At 38.9% G+C, this 15,126-nt stretch overlaps 1 protein-coding gene across 1 annotated transcript in view; it reads right to left on the bottom strand.

Annotated features, from left to right (window-relative positions):
• Positions 1-15,126, bottom strand: part of KBTBD12 (kelch repeat and BTB domain containing 12) — a 69,933-nt gene that overhangs the window by 51,858 nt on the left and 2,949 nt on the right. Inside the window, exon 2 of the mRNA XM_075550272.1 lies at positions 2,914-4,096. Coding sequence (XP_075406387.1) covers positions 2,914-3,983 — 1,070 coding nt within the window. The 5' untranslated portion in view covers positions 3,984-4,096. The remainder of the gene's footprint in view (positions 1-2,913; positions 4,097-15,126) is intronic.

Raw genomic sequence — 15,126 nt, 5'->3', positions numbered from 1 at the left:
ACATACTCTTCTGGAAGGGTCGTGGGGAGGAGACGAGCAAGTCAAGGTGCATTGTAGCAACAATGAAACATACAACTCTGCCCTAGTTCCTAAATGCTTCCTCCTCACCCATCATAATCCCAGTTCTATCTTACAAATCTGGCTAGACCAGAGGATGTACACTGGTACAGATAAGAACTGGTAACACAGGGAATCCTGGGTGGATGATCCTTTCAGGACCAGTGGTGACAGTGGTGATACTGGGAGGGTGGAGGGATGGTTGGGTAGAGAGGAGGAGCAACCGATTACAAGGATCTACATATAACCTCCTCCCTGGGGGACAAACAACAGAAAAGTGGGTGAAGGGAGATGTCAGACAGTGTAAGATATGACAAAATAATAAATTATCAAGGGTTCATGAGGGTAGGTAGAGTGGGAAGGGTAGGGGGAAATGAGGAGCTGATACCAGGGGCTTATGTGGAGAGCATGTGTTTTGAGAATGATGAGGGTAACGAATGTACAAATGTGCTTTACACAATTGATGGATGTATGGATTGTGATGAGTTGTATGAGCCCCCAATAAAATGATTAAAAAAAAAAAAAGAAGGCTCCTTCTATGACTCAGTGATGTGCCACAAAAGGTACCGGTCCTGGTCCCCCAACTAGGGTTCTGAAGCCCCTCCTCTGTCACTAACAGGGGAGATGATACAAGTCTTCACATTATGAACATACAGAGTGAAGTGGTCCATAGCTTGGGAAACAATTATGTAACAGTAAGAGATAACAGTAAAATAGTGGAGCTCTTCTTTGTTCCAACTTCACAATCAAGAATTACTTTCTGACTGGACAGTCTGCACAAAGCTTAGTCACAGGCTGCTGACGTCTGAGATAATGAGGGACGAGAAGGAGAACTTCCGTAGCTACCCTTTGTTCAGCGTAAATATTTCTTTATTTACAGATTGAAATTTAACACTGAAAACTTGAAGAAAAAGTAACTAAATGTATGTGTTATCACATATATGATCTAGATCACCTGTTCTCAATCTGTAGGCCATGACCCCTTTAGGGGTCGAATGACCCTTTCACAGGGGTTGCCCGATTCATAAGAGTGGGAAAATTACAGTTATGAAGAGGCAGCAAAAATAATTTTATGGTTGGGAGGGGGGGTCACCACAACATGAGGAACTGTATCAAAGGGTCGCAGGAACTGTATCAACGGTTGAGAACCACTGATCTAGATGATATGCCATTTCTTAGCAGACTCTTCTACAATTCTACCTAAGTCTGAAGTATTTTATATTACATTTTTAAATATTAGGTGTTTAGGATACAACGAATTAAAGAGTAAAAATGGATAATTAGTAATGTTGGTCAAGAAAATAGTTACTTGTTACTCTGAATTATGAACTAAAAAAAAATCAGTTCAACCAAGATTGTATTCATAACTTTTTATCTCATTAAGTTGGCCAATGAAAACTGGGTACGTGATTGCATTTGAATTGTGCTGTGGGTACAGAATCCTGCATATCACATCAACTGCCAGAAGGAACAAATCGATCTGAGAAGACATACAACAAAAATGATCCTCAAAAGCAAGGGTGGAGAGGCTCCAGATTGCTTACTGCGGACGTATCATCCAAAATAAACAGTAGCCAGAAAGGGACAACATGGTCTGTCAGTGGGAGGTTGGCGAAGGCAACAGTGTTAGTAAGAATGATTCACATAGTGGCTGAAGCAATGGACTCAGGCATCGAAAGGATTATGAAGCCAGCCCAGGATTGGGCAACGTTTCATTCTGTGATGCATAAGGTCGCCAGGAGCTGGAGCCGGCTTGAATGCAACTAATCCCAACGACAACATCTGGTTACAATGAAATCAAGCTCTTTTAAAGCTAAGCTCTCTATCAGATGGCTGAATAATGAAAGATAACAGTGAAAATATTCAATAAAGGAATAATATACATTTTTTACTGAGGCAAACCCAATATCTGTTCTCAGCAATTAAAGTGGAAAATATAACTTTCAAATATGGGACTATGAATTCTACATATGTGCTATATTTACTATCCATTTGTTGTTGTCAGGTGCCATGGAGATAGGTCCAGACTCATGAGATCCTCAAACATGATGGAACGAAAAGGCTGCCTGGGACTGGGGACAGGACATCCAACTTAACCTGGAAGCTCTGCTGAAACCTTGTGAGCATCATAGCAACATGCAAGCCTCCACTGACAGAGAGGTACGTGGGGGACTACTGAACCTGGGTGTTCCACAAAAAGCCTACCACTGCACCATCAATGGCCTCACTGTACATAGAAAGGCATATACTTCCTGCTGTCATGTCATGGAGTAGGACTTCCTTTTGTGGCCACACTTGGAGACAACTTTGAAATAAGGACTAAAGGAAAATTCTCTAGCTAGGAGTATTACAGTAATCATTTTTGTTAATTATTTTACATTCTTAATTTTACTCAGTAAATTCAAGCTGCTGGTATTTTTCTTGTCCTTCAATTTTGTACTCTGATATAGTCTCCAAAAAAACACAAAACACCTCATTGCCATCGAATCAATTCCAACTAATGGCCTCCCGATAGGGCAGAGTAGAACTGCCCCTGAGGGTTTCTGAGACTAAATCTTTACAGGAACAGAAAGCCTCATCTTTCTCCCGTGGAGAGGCTGGTGGTTTCAAACTGCTGCCGTGGCAGTTAGAAGCCCAACTCATAGCCACTATGCCAACAGGGTGCCCTCTCAAAAAAAGTGTGTGTATATATATATATATAAACCATGTTCTGAATAGTGTTATTTTGTGGAGACGAATGGGGTAATTTGGGCAGGTCACTTAAGATGCGGTCACTCTTAAAGCAGAGCTTTCCGATACTGTTGCTAATGTCAAAACATGCCAAGAAAATCAAGTTCATTTGATGCAGATACAAACCTGTAGATCTCAACATTCTTGTTCTTTTGTCTGGAGAGTTTAGAGGCACTTGCTTCCCCGGCCACAATGATAGTGTTGTTTTCCATGACGACACCAGTGCACACAGTTCCCAAACCCTCCCCATACTTCGGAGATGAGATGAAATAGATCTTCTGTGATACCGGATCATAACAAAAACTGGCATCCCCATAGTTCCTGTGCCTTGACCTGATTCCAGAAGAATTGTTGCCAATGCAAAGGAGAAGACTGGTGGTCTCCATGCCGTAACGAAGATTTAGAGCATGCTGCTGGGGGTTCTTCATGGCTTTGAATGCATTCTGAATTATGTCAATGCAACCTGCATCACACAGAAGCATTGTATTCCTTTTAAGGGCTTGCCTTAAGAAAGAAGGATTTATAAGTTCCAATCTGACTTGCTTCAAAAGCTCAATAAGATACTGTGTGCGTAGTTCTTGGTTATGATTTACCCACCGCAGAACTAAGTCCAGGATGCTCTCCTCTCTAGATATGTTAAGATCATCTGATTTAATAAGCATCAGAAATTGGTGCATTTCAATTTCTAGTATTTCTTCATGTAAGCAAACCTCGGCAAAGTGCTGATATAAATATTTCCTCGATTGTTCACATAGGTCTTCAGCTCCAATCTGCTTTGCAAAATAATAGATACCTACGCAATTGGACGCATCCATGTGGTCCATCATGTATTTCTGACACACACAAAATACGTCTTCCATTTGCATAAAATAGGCAGCCATAGCTACATTCTGTACATTGGCATTATTGATCTCCAAGTCTGCATTGTACATGTAATTTAATATCACGGACACACTGTCTGCTGTGATGTCATGAAGGATGACTTCCCTTTGAGTGCATTCCAGCAGCCCACAGGTGAACATAGCTTTGAAATAAGGACTAAATGCAGCCAGGACCAGTCTATGGCAAGGAAATTTCTCCTCATCTGCTATGAGAACTACATCAATCATTTCTGCTAATTCTCTCATGTTCTTAATTTTATTCAGTAAATTCAAACTATGTTGATATTTTCCTTTTTCTTCAATCTTGTACTCCATGATTACTCTCCAATGTTTCTAAGTCTTCTTTAATCGTAACTTGATTTCTGAAGGGCCTCTTTGCATGTCATGTCTGATTACTCACCAAGCAATAGAGATGTCATGTAACATCCCTACGGGAAAGAACAGAAATAGTTTCTTCTGAGAAAAAAAGAAAAACTGTACAATTTAAATATGTAATATCATATCTAAGAAATATTTAAAAGCAACTATTCATTTCAAACAGAGAAGTTTAACTTTAAGATGACTACTCTTGAATCTAAAAATATCTTGGTATACACAGTAAATTATTAACAGAGAATAAACTATCTTGCTAATGAGCCACAAAGAATATTTTTAGAACTACAAAATCTTCCCTCCCCAAATAAAAAGGGGGGGCACATTTTACCATTCCATTTCCAGTGACCAAATGCGGTCTGCCTGTCAACACTTAGTTAATAGTCTCTCTGAGAAAGAGCATGGTCGTCACTCCAGTGCATTCAAGCACCAGTCCTCAAAACCCAGACTGTGGCTTTGAAGAGCACGCCCTTGACGTGGGAAGGCTGGGAAAGGAGTTCACTAACGTTCTGCTTAAATTTTGCTATAGGGCAGATAATTCAAAACAGTGGATAATACAAAGATTCCTTTATCAGGCTTTGGAAAGTAGCCAATTGTCTGCTGATCAGAGAATTCAAACTACTTGAAACGCACAACTAAATCATCATCAACATAGAAAGTACATGAAAGCCATCATTTTTTCTGTCTTCCCTCCTACCTCAGTCCCTCTTTGTTCTCTGTTTCCTAGTGGCAGAGATGAAGCTACTCTCTGCCTTGAAAGGCTCTAATCTAATTAAAAGTCTCTTTAAGCCAGTTGTCTGATCTGTACCTTCCCTGGGGGAATGGAAACAGAATGTTTCAAGGAAGTTAATTATCTGTCTTGCTTTAAAAAAAAATTTTTTTTTAAGTCCATTTGAGTCAGTCACCTTACTGTGAGTAGGAAGTCTTGAGTCTCCATCATTCTTTCTAGCTCTGACTTGGCTGTGAATGGCATGTACTATGAATAAACGTTGATACTGAAAAGTTAGTACTAAGAATTCAGAGAGATGAGGTGATTTCAATAAAGTGAATACAAAATGTGTCAGCTTTACTTCTCTAAATTTTTGTTTAACTTTGGAAAAAAATAGAAATTTTATGTCATAAGAAATAGCATTTCCCTCCCTACCCACTTCCCTGAGCATTGAAGTTCATTTAGAAAAAAAGCATTATACATAATATTCTGCAAAACAAACTCACTGTCATCAAGTTAATTCCGATTCACAGTGATCCTATAGTATGGAATAGAGCTGCCGGAGTAGAAAGCCTCATCTTTCTTCCAAAGAATGGCTTGACTTTGAACTGCTGACCTTGTCATTAGCAGCACAATGCATAATCCATCATGTCACCAGGGCTCATTTTATGTACGGCAGGAATATTTAATTATATAACAACTCTAAAATTTAAGAAGCACTATGTTGAAGTAGGTGAAATTATCATAACTATCTAAAATTTAAACGTGTGTATTTGTTTTGATTGAAAATCCTATTGCAGAATCCTGTCAAAAGGCAACTGGGGAGGAAGGGGATGGGGAAGACTGACAACATTTTCTTTTTATTTTTGGATTAGGAATAAAACCAAACTTGATGTAGTTTTTGACATTAACAACTCAATTTTATTTCAACAAAACATAAGACTTTCTTTGCAAGGGTAATAAATTATCCCTTGCTTCTTGCTTTATTTTGTTACATACTTTAACACCAGGATAATCTAATTATGAGATCTACTTCTGAACTGTCACTTCTGAACTGTCATACATTATGAACTATCATACAATGTGACTAACTAAAATCATATTCATTACTTAGGCTTCTTTAAACATCACATTAGTAGACATTATGGATGAAAGCTTTATTTATAAATCAAGAGTCCTAACAGGTTTTTAAAATTTTTTTAAGTTGCTAGGGTAATTGTAATTATATATTACAGTATATACTCAAATATAAGCCAACCCGAGTATAAGCTGAGGTACCTAATTATTACCTGGGAAACCAGAAAAACTGATTGACTCGAGTACAAGCCTAGGGTGGGAAATGCAGAAGCTATTGGTGAGTTTCAATAATCAAAACAAATGAAAATAAAATTACTAAAAATTGAGACATCAGTGGGGTAATGCATTTAAATATTTATTTTAAATAAAAGGACAAGTCATTTAACATAAGGAAACCCGCACAGTAAGTGGAAAATCAACAAAAACAATAAGGTATCAACAATGATACCTTAAGAGTACTATTCCCTGAGCTCAATCAGCAAACAAGCTAAAATGTAAAGAGTTAAAATCCTTCAAAACTGGATTTCTCATCATCATCCGTATCCCAAAGCAGAGCTACGGCTGGTGTGAAGTCATCATAGACGCTGTCCTCACTGAGATCACCATCATCACTATCACTGCTGTCATTTTCATACAAAGCGCAGTCTTCACTGCCATCCATAGCATTACTAATACTACATTTCTGGAAGGCACGTCGCACCATGTCTTCTGGAATGTCTTCCCATGCATCTCGAACCCACTTTGCTATTAACTCTATGTCAGGCTTCATGAGATTTCCTCCTTTTGTTAGTCGGAATTGACCAGATGACATCCATTCATGCCACATCCTTCGCACACGGTCTTTAAAAAGCTTATTCAAAGATACATCCAGAGGCTATAGTACAGATAGATGTAAGCCCACCTGGAATAATGGCTAAAGTAACTTTACTAGATTTTGCCATTTTTTTAATGTCATCCGATAGGTGGGCTCTGAACATATTCCAAACAAGTAATGATGGCTTTTTCTTTAAGGCTGCTCCTGGTCTTCGGTTCCAAATTTCTTCCAGCCATCTTTTTGTTCCGTCTTCATCCATCCAGCCTTTAACATGTGCACACACAGAAAATCTTAATGAGAAATTGATCTTTTTAGGCAAGGTCTTTCTTTTAAAAATAATGACAAGATGCAGCTTAGTTCCATTAGCTAAACATGATAGGACAACTGTAAAGTGGTTTTTTCCCCATTTCCTGTGGTTTTAAGAAAAATGGGTTTTTTCTCCTAAACTTGCCACAGTTCTGTTGCTTGGAAGATCAAAAGTCATGGCAGTTTCATCCATATTCCCAATATCTGCAAGGTCATAATTATAAATCCTTCTTTGTTTTATAATAAAGGACTAGAATGACATAATTTTTTCTTCAAGGTCTTGTGGAAATTTCTGGGAAATCTTTGTTCTTTGTCTCAAACATAGTAGGCCAAACCTATTCATGACGCAGCAAATTTTTCACTGCCTGGTGCTTTCTATTTGTCATCCTTAGCCATTCGGAGAGCACGTATGCGGATTCCCATGCGTATTACGCAGTAACCATTTTGATGACACTCCATAACCCATTTATGCAATTCACTCTCTAGAGCCCCATAAAAAGAAGTTAAACCACAATGGGCTTTTTTTACCTTTTGGAATCTGTTCCAAGTCAGCCTTCATTTTCCGTCACTCCCTCACTTTCTTTTCATCAACACAGAATTCCCTGTTTGCAATACTGTTATTGCTCTCTTCTGCTCTTGAAACAACCTTCATTTTGAAACCAGCTTCATATGACCAGTGTTTTTGTTTTGGTTCAAGAGTATCCATTTCCAATAGGATAAAAAAACAACTTTGTTTTGGTTCAAGAGTATCCATTTCTAATAGGATAAAAAAACAACTTTGTTTTGGTTCAAGAGTATCCATTTCTAATAGGATAAAAAAAACAAGACTTTGAAAAAGAACTTTCATGGTAATGCCAGGAGGAGGGTGGGGAGAGTCTGTGCAGACAATGATGCAGGATGTGAATTAACAGAGACCAGAGAGGAGAGACGGAGCGCAGCCACAGACACATCCTTACCAGTTCAGCTGCTGGCATAAGTGAATCACTACAGGTGCTTCTGTGAATTGGAGCCATCCATGTCATAAGACAGCTCTGATTGGTGAGATGTGAGTAAACAAACATTCAAAGCCCTGCAGTGTCAGCGGGGCTTTGCATGAACGGGAGAAATGGCAATCACCCACGAGATAATGGGCACTCGTCCCATTACCTAATTGGGGGGGAGGGGCAGTGAGATGTTACACCTCGCTGGGGTACCATTGACCCGTGTATAAGCCAAACCCTAGTTTTTCAGCACATATTTTGTGCCGATAAACTCGGCTTATACACGAGTATATACGGTATATAAACAAAATCTTTATTCTCATTTCTCTTCCATAAGGTACTCTTCTGATTCGACCTCTTCATTAAATGGTCACATTAACAGGTGAAGTAGCAAACTAGCACGTAACTATTTTGTGTTTGCCGAGCAATACAGTCTCTGTTGCAAATACTCAACTCTGCCACCATTGAGCAAAAGCAGCCAAAGATTATACGTAAACAAATGATGATGGCTTGCTCCAATACAACTTTATTTGTGGATACCAAAATTTTACTTTCCTATGTCATGAACTATTCTGTTTTTGATTTTTAAACCCAAACGCAAACCAAACCCTCTGCCATGAGGTAGATTCTGACACCTACACAGGGACTGGGGGGTTAAAACTGCTTACCCAGAGGTTAACAACCCAATGCATACCCCAAAGCTCCACTAGGGCTACTTCGATTTTCGAAAGCCATTTAAAAATAGAAAATTTTTTTTAAAAAGAGGACCTGATGCAAAGGGCTTAAGTGGAGAGCAAATGCTTTGAAAATGATTAGGGCAAAGAATGTACAGATGTGCTTTATACAATTGATGTATGTATATGTATGGATTGTGATAAGAGTTGTATGAGCCTCTAATAAAATGTAAAAAAAACAGAAAATTCATTCTTCATTAGTAGGCTAGACAAAAATAGGTGGTATGGGACACAGCATGGGAAAAGAGTATATATGGATGAATCCTTTATTCTCATATTAAGAAGCCTGGTGGACTGGGTTTCTGGGGTGAGTTTCTGGGTAACTCATCCTTGTGAGTTAGAGGCGAGTCCCAATCACATTCTCACAGTTGATATTGGTTCCCACTATATCCTGCCTGAGTAGTGCTACCTTGAGGCAAGCTCTTCAAGCACTTACAAGCATGTGGCTGATGGCCAGCTAGCTAGCTCGTGGCAGCTTTAACTAGAGGAGCAGACCCAGCTATTGTTCTCTGGGCTCTGAAGACAGCCACGCCCCTTACCCAACCCGGGCACTGTGTTAGGCTATTCCTCCCATGTACTCAGGGACCTTTAGAGCTAGGTTACAGCCCACTTTGTTACATATGTGGTTACCTGTAATTAGGGGGGCTTGCATGCCTGCCTCTGAGTGTATATAAACCTGAGTTGGAAATATATTCTCTCTCTCTGTGGTCACGGTGGTCCGGAGGTGAGTCTTGTCTGATGTCTCTTTAATTTAACCCTCAATTGCACAACCACTCTTTGGACCCATTTGATTGTGGGGGCTGGTACCCCACAAGGTAGGAGATTGCTGATCCTCCCTCAAGATTTATAAGTAATTCCATTTTCTAGATTATTTGTAAGTCACCGTTCCCTGTCTGGGAGCCTAAGCACCACTTCTCTGCTTATGCCACGCTGAAGGGGTTTAAAAAAGGGGGCATGTTTTAAAAAGATCATTTGCTGTTCCCAAGGCTCCAACACACAAATAATTACCCAATTAAAAATTTCACTTGGATACAGCTTATCTGACTTCAACAAACCCAAAAATGATGGTTTGAAACCTATTTCCGAAAAATTTATTAGAATTTTTTAAATGGCCATAAATATTTGTCTAATGACTCTTGTTCTAATTGCCTCCTGAAAGATACTCTAATTGCTATGGATCTACAGAGTGGGTGAATTTATTGATAGAAATCCTGGAAAACATCCAACCCATTATTATCCCTCAAAAAACACTCTCACCATTGTTTCTTGTGCATATAAAGTACATAGATGATATTGGCATGGCAGATAAGGACTTTGGAGTGAGATAATGCTGGGCTTGGACTCCACGTTACTCATTTATTGCCTGTAAAGAAAATTATAAAACTTTTCTAATGTTTTTTTCTTCATTTGTAAAATGGAGATAATGCATATAAATAATGGCAATTGGATCTGTCCTTGACATTACAATACTCAATACATGAAAATTACCATTAATCACATTATCGTGGTGTAGCTGCAAGGTTAGAAACATGAACGTTAGCCTGTGTAACTGAGGCCTGCATTTGAATCCTTGATCCATCGAGTAGCATCAGAAGCTTCTTAGGCTTGTTAAGCTTCTGTTTTCTCCCTTGAGGCTTTGAAAATTATATAATAATGTGAGGATTAAATAAGCCATGCATGTACAACCTGGAATTTGCTTAGTAATATTTGCTTGGTAAAGCTGACACAGGATCCATCTGCAGAAACAATTCTCAAATAATAAAAATGTTTGCTTATACATAAAACAGATCTAAGAGCAACTTTTTCTTATAATGAGGATAGAGAGGGTATTCCACTTTCATCAGCAAAACAATATGATACAGATTTCTCAATAATATCAATGGGAAGCTATTCAGTGCTCCAATTTATAGTAAACTGGTACATTCATATTAAGAGTAGCCTTAATCAGAGAGAATAAACTGAGTAGCAAAGATGACTATAAATCACAAGAATAAAGACTAATTATTTTGCAAATTAAAAATACAATTAAACCCATGCCCATTATATTTAGTTTTAAGAAATAGACTTAAAATTTTAATGTGGCACAAAATGCTAATTTACTTCAATTGTGAATGTTTTTATTTAGAATGTTTAACTTTATGTTGTTGTTGTCATTGTTGTTAGGTGCCATCAAGTTGGTATCAACTCATATCGACCCAATGACCCTAATGACCCTACAGAACAAAACACCACACGATCCGGTACCAGCCCCATAACTGTTCTTCTATTTTTGCAGCCACTGTGTCAATCCATCTTGCTCATCCTAGTCTTTTGGCATCCCATGGCACTTCCCATATTCTTTACCAGCACCATAATTCAAATGCATCAATTCTTCTTCAATGTTTTCCTTACTCAATGTTCAACTTTGACATAAATATGAAGCAACTGAAAATACCATGGTTTGAGAGGGGCACCTTAGTCCTTGTGATAGCTATGTTTATTGTGCTAACCTGGCCAATAAGAACATGTGGGATTAACAAGATCACAATTTGAAGGGCAAAGAGATAAATGGCACTTCAAGCCCTGCCTTTCTCTCTCTTGCTCTCTGGTGATCAGACCAACATGCAGCTGCTAGTTCTTTGCCGCAACTCGTGAGCTACACTACCTGTGGGACTGCCAATCTGTGGATTGTGTCACTAGGGCGTTAAGTTCCTTCGAAACCTGCTTCGCCACGCTGCTGGTGCATGCATTGCCACGCTGCTGGTGCATGCATTGCCACGCTGCTGGTGATGCATTGCCACGCTGCTGGTGTATGCATTGCTTGAGGTTGGGACTGTGAGACCTTGTCATCTTGCTGACTGTTGGTGACTCACCCAGACTGCCTGCGTCACCCTGCAGAAGACTTCGCTGTCTGCTTTCTTGACCTTGGACCCAGCAGCCATTGTGAGTTGAAGGACTTCCAGTATATTAACGGTTCCATGGAAGTGAGTTAAACTGAGCCCTCTGTACTGCTGTGTAGGCTAATTAGCTATTATATTCCTTCGTGCTGTATATATATAATCATAAATGTCCTGATTTTGTTTCTCTAGAGAACCTTAACACAGTCCTCAGAGTAGTATCCTGGCACTTCCACACTTTTAAGAGGTCTTGTGCAGCAGGTTTACTCAGTGTAATGCATTGTTTGATCTTTTGACTTCTGTTTACATGAGTATTGATTGTGGGATCGCACGCAATCCAAAATCCTTGACAACTTCAATCTTTTCTCCATTTACCTCTTGGTTGAGTTGTGAAGATTCGGGTTTTCTTTACATTGAATTGTAATCAACAGGAAGGTTGCAATCCTTGGTCTTCATCAGCATTGCTGTGTTTCAAGTCCTCACTTTCAGCAAGCACAGATCGTCCGTCATCTGCATGTCATAGGTTGTTCATAAGGCTTCCACCCACCTTGATGCTGCATTCTTCTTTGGAATTTAAATTTACAATTTGTAAAATATCTTCAACATTACTACTTTTTAGAGATAATAACACATGACTATGCTTCATTTTATGTGAAGACACTCAGTGGTGTTTGTTGTGTTAAAACAAAGTTTAAATTCATAGCACCTGTGTTAGGCAGGGTCCTCTAGAGAAAGGAAATCAGGATTTTATAGATTAGATAGATAGATAGATGATAGATAGATAAATAGATAGATAGATAGATACAGCAAGAAGGGACATAACAGCTAATTAGTCCACACATCAATACAAAAGATTCAGTTCAACTCACTTCCATAGAACAGTCAATATACTGGAAATATTTCAACTCACATGCGATGCTGGATCCAAGATCAAGGATGCAGACAGGAGAGTTCTTCCTGGGGCAAGACAAGCAGTGTCTGCCTGCAGGCAGCAAGCAGCAGGGTGGGTCCAATAATTAGTAGGTTGGGAGCTTAGCAAAGCAGGCCTGAATGGGATATTGAATGCAAGCAATGCAAGGCGACAAGATCCACCAGCCTAAAGCTCAAGTGACGTACGTAACAGCAGTATGGCAAAGCAGGTCTCCAAGGAGTCTCAAGCTCTAGCAACACGATCCATGGGCTGGCATGGCTCACAGGTAGTGCAGCTCACAGGTTGAAGCAGAGAACTAGCTAAAGCAGCAGCACACACGCTCCAGCACACACTAATCACCAGAGCAAGGGGGGTGGGGGGAGACAAGCCTTGCAGAGCCATTTATCTTTTTGCCCTCCAATCAGTGACCTAATTAATCCCACATGTTCCTATTGGCCAGCTTGGCACAAAAAAAACTAACTATCACAGAACTACTGTCTGAAATAGCAAAATTTAGAAACAACCCAAGTGTCCAGGAGACTGAATAGACTACAGTATATTCACTTGAAAGAATATTATACAGCATAAAAAAGGGCTACATGTACCACTATGAATGAATCTCACAAATAATGTATAAAAAGCATGTAGCATGTTAATTAATATATTTAAATATGCAAATATATTGAGAGATGAAATGTAGATTATATATGATGACAAAGTAAATTTAAATAATTTGTGAATTTGAATAAAGGACATGATGAGTGTTTTGTTTGAAAACTGATTTAGTTTAAAACTATATCAAAATGAACATTTGATAATATTCTATATTATGATCTATTATATATTATATGAATTACATTATTGTACTATAATTAAGATATGATATCTATAGTATATTATATATAACATTAGTATATATATTCAATATATTACAGATTCTTGAAGGATATTTATAACTGTACTGTCATATAGAAGCCATTAAGAGACAATGCTAAGCAAGAAATTCAGCATAGTGGGTGACAAATTTCACCTGAATAATTGATGTTTATTACTCTCGATGTCTTTTTGTATATTTTAAATATTCCTAAGGTGCCATGGTGGCTCAGTAGTTAAGCATTTGGCTGCTAACTAAAGGTTGGTGACTCTAATCCATCCAGCTGCTCCTGTGAAGATCACAGGCTTGAAAACCCTGTGGGCCAGTCTGCTCTGTGGCTTGGGTTTGTTATGAGTTGGAATGCACACAAAAATAATACATAAAAATGGTATTAAAATTAGAATCATTTGAAAGCCCAACCCACATTGTAAACCATGTCTGTGCATTTATGATCTGATATTTATAGAGAGATAATCAGAGACACATTATGGGCTTTCTGTCAAGATATAGGCAGCTCAATTTATGAGTGGTTAGAAATGACCAAAGATTACCAATTTCTTATCCAGTCTGAATGAGTGTTGACCTTTGAAAACCAGTGGCTGTGGCATCCCTCCTCCACCCTCTTTAATTTCACTGGCATCAGCCTCAGTGAAAGGACAGGGCAGAAACAATTCCTACTTCTGTCTGTTAGAAAAAGAAGTTACTGGGTTTCTGAATTTGTACGCATTTGTTTCAACAGAAATTTTGAGATGGTGGGTAGGTTAGAACATATGACATAATTGAGCAACATTACAATCTTGGATTTTATAGATTTAAAATCTGATGACTAGATAAATGACTTGGACAAGATCTCCTGTTTCAGTCTTTCTAAAACTTCCTTAAAAACACGTTGGCTAAGAAGCCCAGGAACCTTGATATTATGCTATCAGAAGCTGACGTTCCAGTGCCAATGGCTTAAGGAAACATTTTTGCAAGTTGGTTACTTCTTGGCACTACTATCCAGTTAGCCCCAGACTCTTCGCACCACAGAACAAATAGCGGCCTGGCCCTGCACCAGCCCCACATTCCGTTTGGGCTGGATAGTTGGAATCCATAGGGTTTTCACTGGTGGATTTTCAGAAGTAGATCTCCAGACCTTTCTTCCTAGTTTGTTTTAGGAAGTTCAATTCAAACCAGTTCAGCATGATAGCAACACATTTGCACCCACTGACAGGTGGGTGATGTTTTACATGACTGAGATTCCAACCCATATCTGCCTGAAAGGCCAGAATTCTACCACAACACCACCACTCCCTTCGATGCACAAATAACCCCGTATTAAAACACAACTACCTGATCCTACCCTTACTTCTGGTATTACAGGGCCCGTCACAAGCTGAACTCTCTCATTGTTTCCTACCATATCTCTTGATGTTCCTTCCTCATAATTGTAATCATTTAATAGTATAGAATCACTGATTAGTCTGATAAATGCATACACATACTGTTCTCTGTGCCTGGAATATCCTTCTCTTTTGAGTTACCTGAAAAAATACATAGTTAGCTCTTCAAATTTCAGCCCAGAAATCACTTTCTCACGGAAGCCTTCTGCCCTTCCTTGCGTGCAGCTTGTACTGCGGTTGCATTGTTGGTTTCGAATTAACTTGTGCCTGCCTCCTCTTCATGATGAGCAAAAGTAAGGGATTTATGTTTTAATCATTTCTGTGTTCTTTACATCTGTCTGTGGGCAACGCCTGGCACATAAAAGTTGCTCAATAAAGTTTGTTCAAGTAAATTGTTTTACATAGCCCTAAATTATAAGTTCAT

The sequence above is a fragment of the Tenrec ecaudatus genome, chromosome 5 (assembly GCF_050624435.1).
Source record: "Tenrec ecaudatus isolate mTenEca1 chromosome 5, mTenEca1.hap1, whole genome shotgun sequence".
Lineage (NCBI taxonomy): Eukaryota > Metazoa > Chordata > Mammalia > Afrosoricida > Tenrecidae > Tenrec > Tenrec ecaudatus.
The sequence above is the reverse complement of the archived record's forward strand: the minus strand, read 5'-3'. Positions and strand labels throughout refer to the sequence as shown.